General features: G+C 37.1%; 1 protein-coding gene across 2 annotated transcripts; it reads right to left on the reverse strand.

Moving 5' to 3' along the window:
* Window positions 1-2,200: 2,200 nt before the first annotated feature.
* Window positions 2,201-6,892, reverse strand: LOC118750724 (eukaryotic translation initiation factor 4H-like). Of its 2 annotated transcripts, none has more exons than XM_036485454.1 (5): window positions 6,659-6,892; window positions 5,382-5,681; window positions 5,084-5,328; window positions 4,458-4,691; window positions 2,201-3,554 (listed from the first exon to the last, which is right to left on the reverse strand). In XM_036485454.1, exons 1-5 carry the CDS (start codon window positions 6,688-6,690, stop codon window positions 3,379-3,381), a joined length of 987 nt encoding a protein of 328 aa, XP_036341347.1. In that variant the 5' UTR covers window positions 6,691-6,892; the 3' UTR covers window positions 2,201-3,378. The 2 variants fall into 2 exon arrangements, with proteins under 2 accessions (XP_036341347.1, XP_036341348.1); XM_036485455.1 differs by having other exon boundaries at window positions 5,177-5,328; window positions 6,659-6,891.
* Between the last annotated feature and the right edge of the window lie 1,426 nt (window positions 6,893-8,318).

An 8,318-nucleotide genomic window follows, 5' to 3' on the forward strand; every position in this document is an offset into this window, starting at 1 on the left:
TTTGCGAAAAAGTATTTACATAACTGCGCCACCAACGAATGTGGCTAGCGAGCAATTATTTAGTACAGCTGGTCAGCTGTACACCGATAGATAATCAAATCCCTTTGGGAAAATGCAGCCACGCCCCTTCCCCGTCCTCCCCCACCCCAAAAACGTCCGGCAAATAAATAAACATTTCCCAAACTGTGTATCCAAAATTTTTATAAAAACCAAAAAAAATAATTCGGGTGAAAAATTTTTTTATAAAAGTTAAACTTTCTCGATTTTGGGGAACCCTACAATTGTTTTCAACTGGTTTTTATGATGTAACATTTATTAACTAGAACACTAGAATCGACTTTCTCCAAAATTGCTACTTTTTCTATTTTTTCTGCACTTTGCATTAAAAAAATTAATACAGACAAGCAGAAATTCAAAAATCGGGCTCAGCTGGTCTCTTGCAAATTTTATTATCTTTCATTTAAAAGAAAACTTAATGCCAATTTTGAACCACTGTGCGTCGGTGGCAAACTACGCAACCCAGTGTGGTCGGCAGGAATTAGCAACACGTTCCAGCAGAGGTGGGCACAGCATTTTTGTAGTGTGCGTGCAATTGATGTCACTGTGACAAACAGAGCGTGTATGTATACGCCCGCCGGGTGGACGCTGCCCAAGGCTGCCAGGGCTGTATTCGACGCTGATTCCCGCTTCTGGTAGCAGAAGAGGAAGGCCTCCTGTTATGGAATGACCATGGCCCGAATCGCGGCATTCAATTTAGAACGTAACTCGAATCGAAATTTGATTTTGAGATCTCAGCATTCGCTCGTTTAAATTGTATTGTGGGGAAAACAGCTGCCATTTTGTTTCATTCGATTCGAGTCGATCATGAATGCCGCGATTTGGGCCCAGGTTGAGGAGTTTGCTTAGGCGGTTTGCAGGATCACTGAGGCGGTTACAGAGCTAATCAAGAAGAAATTAATAGCAATTGTGTTATATTTATTTTGAATTATTGTATTTATTAATTTAGTAAACATAAAATTAATAATTGTATGCATCCTTTTTGTATATTTAAATATACTTATATAAAAGTAATTATTCAATATAGTTTCTTGCATTGTTATTTTATTATTTTGCTTAATTTTTGCGTTTTTTTGCATTTTGTCGTGTTTTTGTATTTTTCTTTCTTCACTTTACGTTACTTTAATTATTACCATTAATAATATTTAAGTATTATTTTATAAATTAAATTTTATTCTGATTTACCGTCTGCTCTTTTCGCCTTTTTGGTTTGTGTACAAAATTTTCTTTATATGCGTTAATGTAGTATTATATTAAATATTTAATTTTTATTTTTCTTTACGTTAAGATTTATGTACTTTTATATAACATTTACCTTGCTTTTGAAATATGCAGATTTTTTATCTGCTTGTTCTTTGCCTCTAAATTTTGGTGAAATGAAAAGGAAAAATTATAACAAAGCAGCATTTTTAATTATAACAAAAACGATATGCAAACATGCATAAACAAGTAAACATGTATATAAAATTTAAAAAAAATATTTAAAATGATTCTAAAAAATAATAACTCAGAGATAACAATGGTGCAAGGCGATGATTAGGCAAAAAAGGGAAAAAAGGGATATGATGATATAAATATTGGGACACAAAATCCGAGATTAATGGGATAGTTGGATAAGTGATAAGTGTGTTTTAGTGTTCTAAATTTTAAAAATTGGGCTTGGGTTGACCTATTTTGTAAAGATCTTAATGTTGTGTATGTCAACGCATGCGTGTACAAAAATACAAGCTTAGTAAGTGTCGAAGTGTAATCTGATGGTTATCGATCGAGTTTAACTTGCGAGAAGCGCTCGCGAGTGTTCTAATTTTCGTCCACAATTTATGTTGTGTACGGCAATTTGAAAATTAGTGACAAATTTCGTTATCCTCGGATGTGCATATGAACGAACAGGGCTTTAGAAGATTTAATTTTGTAAAAAGAATACTTTAGTTTTTATTAGCAGAAATACAAAAATCAGAAAGGATGTTGTAGTTCCAGAACTGAGCTTAAAGTTTCAAACTGTTTACGCTTTCGTCTTTTCTTTTATTTTCAATTTTTGGTTTTCGAAGTTGTGTCTCCTGTACCTGCTGCTGCTGCTTGTCTGCACCAAATCGTTTTCTTTATTCCTCTTTGCCGTGAAATGCGCTTCTAGTTTACTTATATATTTTTTTTTTTAGTTTCAAGACGCTCAGTTCTTGTATGCTTTCGAATTTATTAGTGTATGTATTTTTGATGCAAATAATTATATTACATTAGTTTAATACATACAATTATATTAAATTTAAATATAGTTAATATAACTTGTCGTTATGTATGAGTGTGTATTTATTCTTAATGGGTGTAGCGCTTTACTTTTATTTGCCTTTATGCTCTTCTAATTTTAGGAGGGAAGGGATTATTGAATAATTTAACTGGTTTTTCTACCTCAAATTTAATTAAATTTTGGTTTTGGAATTTTACTCAAATGTCTCTTTCGTATTGCTTTTTGCTTTCCTCTTTCGCTTTTCAGATGTCTGCTGTAGTCTAGAACTCTATCATATATGTATGTATATTGTATTATGCAATAAGTTTATTTTAAATATATTCTTAACATAGATTTTATATATTCGTTTATTTTTGCGATTTGCTTTGAATTAAGTTTTAAATTAGTCAGTTTTTTTGTTGCTTCACCCCTTTATATTAAAATATCTTTTTGTTTAATTCCAAATAATTTCGATTTTAAATCAACGTCTTTTCATTGTCATACACATCTGCATGTTCGCCGTTACAAGTTGTACGATGTCCAGTTATGTCCGCTATCGCCACACACATCCCACCTCGCTTCCCACTAGTCTTTACTAGACCTGCTAGCTAATTGCTTAACAAGACCCTTCTTAAATTCACTCGCGCCCGTTTGCTTCGTGTACTTGCTCTGCGGTATAAATTTGCTTTGCTTTTCCTTCTATTTTCGCGTTTAACTTATTTTTTAGAAAAAATCTTTTTAATGTATAATGTTTGAGAGTTTTTTACTCGTTTTGCACAATTACTTCTCGCTCGCTTTTTTTTTGAATTCGCACTTTTTTCTCCTTGTCTGCTTTATTTTTCAAATATACTTTTTCCTTTTTATTTTCACTTCCATTTTCGCAAAAGATGTCACTTAAGAAAAAATCAATTATTTTATTTCTGATGTTTACGTTTGTTGTTGTTGCTGCTGCTGATATCGTATTATCATATAATGTTTTCAACGCTAATCGTAGCAATTTGTTTTGAAGTTTTTCTCTTTGTCTGTTTACTTTCGGTTGCTGCTTTTTTCTTTTACTTTTTTCGCAATTATATGACAAAACGACTTTGTTCTCGCTCTCTTTAATCTTCTACATCGTCATCCTCCTTAGTATCGCTTTGTTGAAGTTCCTTTAATTTCTCCTCGCGCGGTTTGGCATTGCCAAAGATCGCTGCCGCTTGCTTTGTCTCTGCCAGCGCATTGATGGGCGCTTGAATGGTTCGAGGCTTCAAATTTAGCCGTGGCCTCTCGCTGTCATCTGCATAATAGAAAAACAGTAAGTAATGCGTTCAAGATTAACTTCACAAGGGACTATGAATATGGGATAGATCTCCTTATAAAGTAAATTTATTTCATAACGTCTGGTGGCAAAATAGATCTGATTATATCGCCAAAACCTAGCCCTATCCGAGTTTTAAATATAATTTAACCCGCATCCATCGGAATTTTTTTGTAACACAAAGTACGTTGTGCATCAATTTGATACATATGGAAAAAGACCCTAGTATTCAATGAAATGTTAGGTTTTTTTTATATTTTCATTTTTTATTAGTGATCAACGTTTATTCATTTCCTGATAAGAATAAAAATGCTTGAAAGATTTATACGCATTTGTCGTAAAAACCACTTCAAAACCTTAAATATTTTAATATTTTTTCGAAATTTGCATCAATACACAAACGGTGGATGCGGGTTAAATCATAAAAACATGTTTAGACGCTTATTCCAACCACCTCAATTATATATTGTAGGTTTGGCCTGGGGGTAGTAAAAATCTTTACCAAAACTTCTTGGACTTATTTGTAGATCGCAGTTTACTATTATTTTATTATCCGACTTCAAAAAGAGGAGGTTATCAGTTCATAGGAATATATTTTATATATATATATATATACATAATTTCGATAATTCCTTTTTCATCGGAAAGGTGGTACCTCTACGGCGGTCCCATACTAATTTTGTTTAGATACGACAAATGGATCGGGAAGAAGTTAACGATAATCATACATTTTTATATGAGAATTGAAGTCGGTTTTGTTTTTGCTAAAAAATTACTTTTGTTGCTAGTTTTAAAACGATTACACAAAGTGTTTATAGTTTTACGGTGGTAAGGAAGCTGCGAGAGTTACCTTTAACTTTATTCAATTGGATTTTCAATTACCTATACTGCCTAATGGGGCAGGAGCCGGTGCGGGTCTATCATTATGACTGGGATTGAAGTGCGGACGCTCGCGTTCACCTCTATTACGGCTGAAATTGTTGTAGCGATCGTTGCCGCCATCTCGACTTTGAGCTCCAAAGCTTCCTTCGCGATTGTTGCGATCGCGATCATTATTTCGCTCAAAGCGATCATCATTGTTAAAATTACCATACCGACCACGGTTCGCTGGACGATCTAAAAATTATTGGTGTGAAGTTAGACATTACATTCTTGTTTAATAAGTTTATAACAAATATGTATGTGAAAAACACTTTTCAAAACAACTCAATTTTTCAAATTTCGGCATGCGTGTTTTGTGTCCGGAAAATGTAAAAATAAAGTCGCATACAAATAGTGGATTTGGAGAGGCAACTACGAGTGTTGTACGTTGGGGTGTTGGTTGTGGGGCAAAACTGCAAGGTTATACATATATGCAATAAAATAAGAATTAGCAGATTGTAGAAAAGAGAAATAAGTAGACAGATAAAAATTTAGGAATTCTCTAAATACATTATTGTTCAGCTATGTTGTTGCTACAAATTTGAATTAGGTGAGTGCACTTATCGTGGCCTGTACTTTTTATTTACCGTTGTATCCTCTATTCATGCCACCCCCACCACCGCTGCCGCTGCCTCCGCCGCGATTTCTATCGTTGTGACCATAATTATCATTGTACGAACCTCTATTATCCCCTCGATTACCACCACCGGCACCGCCGCCACCGCCACCGCGATTATATTGCTGATTGCCGGTACCACCACCTCCTCCGGCAGCGCCACCTTGCCTGGGTGGGCCCCGTTTATTGAAACCGCCACCACCTCCAGCTCCACCCCTAAAAAGTCATAGAAAAATAAACAAACGATTTAACACATTCAACTCACTAACCGTTCATTTTTCCTGCGATCAGCTATGTCAATTCTTAACGGTGCAGATAAGTCGTCCAATTTGATGCGTCCATCGCATTCCAATGCTCGTTCCAGGTTTTCCAATGTTTCGAACTCCACATAACAAAATCCTTTGAATTGATCCGTTTCCCGGTCTTTAACCAAGCGTACATTTTTCACTTCAAAGTCTTGAAAAATTTTCATGACATCGCCTTGTACTAGCCCCTGTGGTAAATTTCCGACATAAGCAATGAATGGAGGTTCGGTTGGCAACTGCTTTCCCGGACGGTCTCCAAAGTTTCTAAATGATAAAGTGAAAAATACAATAAGTATTTTGGGAGTAATTGTATCCATTTTTTTTTAAGTTTAACAACCTTAGAGATGTTGCCTTCTGTTTAAAAATGTTAAACGGGAATTTCAACACTTTTTGCGCAAAAACTAAAATGTTTGGTTGAAAAAGGAAAATCTTTGATCCCTTCATTACATTAATCATACACTCTAAATAAAAACATATCTTTCACCAAATAAAAGTTGTTAAGTTAATTTTTTTTATAAAGTGCATACCCACTAATTGAATGAAATCAAACCTCCTTCAGCTTCCCTTTACACCTGTCAAACAAGTTCATTGATAACCACGTTTTATGTACATCTGCATTTTTCTGATAAATCATGCCAAGCTAATACATAATCGCTTTATTGTCATTTATGCAAGACGTTCAAAGGATATGATGTGCTATGTATAGCCAATCGGCGTCAACATAACCTCTGCCGTCACCTAGCCCATGGCCAAACCTTTCCGGCAGTCTAAGCAGAGGTGCGGTGACGTCGGCCAAATGCCGACCGCGTTGCTCTGTTTTTACATTTTATACATTCGCTATGTTTTGCACATGATCCACCACCGTTTTATATTCTCGCGAATAGAACCTATAGACATTTGTTCCATTTCAATGAAAAATGCAGATGTTTTCTTAACTTTCAATTGCTGCCAGCAACTCTCCGCGCATTTTAATTAATTCTTATGTAGCCAATTTACTCATCCATGTTTCTTAAATTGGCGACAGACATATCATCATAAAATCACTCGCCGTGTCAGCTCGTCGAAGACGTCGCCTTTTCTCTACTGGCCTTAGCCCATTGCCAGTGTGAAAATATCTGATGACTTCCTTTCGATTTTAAGCAACAATTATGCACTTTTCAAAACAACACATAAACACACAACTTTTCTAATTTAAATACACAAAATTCGTTTGATACAGCTGAATTTTATAATATATTTACCTAGCGTGATCAAAACCACCTCTTCCAGCCATGTTTTATTTTTTCAAAATGGTCTAAGCGAAAGATGTCCGTCCCAATTGAGGCGAATTTATTTTCTGCCTTTCACATTTCCACTGTTTCGCTATCAAAGTGTGCGCCCAGCGAATCTATAGCCAATTCACTCTTACCTACGCACACGAGCGCACTGCGAAACCTACCAAAACAAAATGTCGCACTGCAGTATTACCGCTTGCTCCAAAAACACTTCCACCGCTTTGACTTCCGTGCAAGCAACAGAGATGGCAATATTTTTTTTAACGCAACACGTCGGCCAACTCACCGGCCGCTGTACTAAAGCTGAAATTAGTCAAGAACGTAAACCTACCGGTACGTAAACCCGAGTCAGCGGACACGATCTGTCTTACCAGACCGCCATGTAAATTAGTCTGTTCCAATAGCAGTCCGGTTTAAAGGATTTAGGCAGAACTTACAGGAAGTCATTCCTATTGACATAAAACCTGTAAGTGGGAACACTTTTGAGAGAGTAACTGAGCAACTGTTCCTAGTCAGAAGTTACAGAATTTAGGGCCGGTTACTCCCTGTTGTATGCATGGAGTCGAAGACGTCGATAACGATGTTTAACCGCAGATTAGTGTTAACCGGACATTGAGTAACCGGCCCTTAGTCCGGAGTTTTTTTTCCTGTAAGTTCATGAAAAGTGTCAAGCGATCAGCTGATTTGCATGTGCAAACAAAAATAGAAAGCGGTGTAGCAAAGAACCTTATATTTGTAAAAAATATGAAAGTAAACAATGAAATATTTGAATATATATAGATTCTAATAATTAGTTAGTGATATTTCGGCCAAATCAGTGTTTTACAAATGACATGTAAACAAACCGACTGACTTTTTACAGAAAATAGTGCTTTTTGCGTTCCCACTTTTCGGGGGACAACGCCAACGTGCCGCCTCTTGAGGTACAACAGGTGCTGGAATTTTGCCGCAGAAAACGACTTCCGGCGATTCTCGGCTGCGATGCGAACGCCCACAATATAGAGTGGGGCAGCTCGGACACAAACCGTAGGGGTGAGTGCCTATTGAAATATATATTCAGTGAAGACCTGTGTATCCAGAATGTCGGTAATGAACCAACGTTCATAACTAGGGTCAGAGAGGAGGTACTTGACATCACTCTCAGCAACAGACTGGCCAGTCCTCTGATCGTTCAGTGGCGGGTCTCACCCGGGCCCTCACTGTCGGATCACAGAATTATCCGATTTGCACTGGGAGCTGAGGTTCTGACAGGTAACCCAAAGAGAAACCCCAGCAAAACAGACTGGGGTAAATATGAAGAGGTACTTAGGTTGAAACTAACCACAATAGAGGCACAACATAGAAAGGTGGATTGTATGGAGTTAGAGGACAGGCTGTTGGCCCACTTTGCGGACGCCATTCCCACCGCCGGGGATACGTTGTTCCGTATGTTCAGGCCATCTCCACTGGACTGGAAGTTGGCTAAAAGACTTATAAACCGGCAAACAGTGCGGTGGGCTCTGGACTCCTTCGAACGGTACAAGGCCCCTGGGGTGGATGGTGTATGTCCGGCGCTGCTGAAGCAGGGCGGGGAGCTCTTACTTCCATATCTTGTGGACATTATGAGGGACAGTCTAGCACTGGCTCA

Source organism: Rhagoletis pomonella, unplaced genomic scaffold, assembly GCF_013731165.1.
Source record: "Rhagoletis pomonella isolate Grant_MI unplaced genomic scaffold, Rhpom_1.0 Rhpom_scaffold_00373, whole genome shotgun sequence".
Classification (NCBI taxonomy): domain Eukaryota; kingdom Metazoa; phylum Arthropoda; class Insecta; order Diptera; family Tephritidae; genus Rhagoletis; species Rhagoletis pomonella.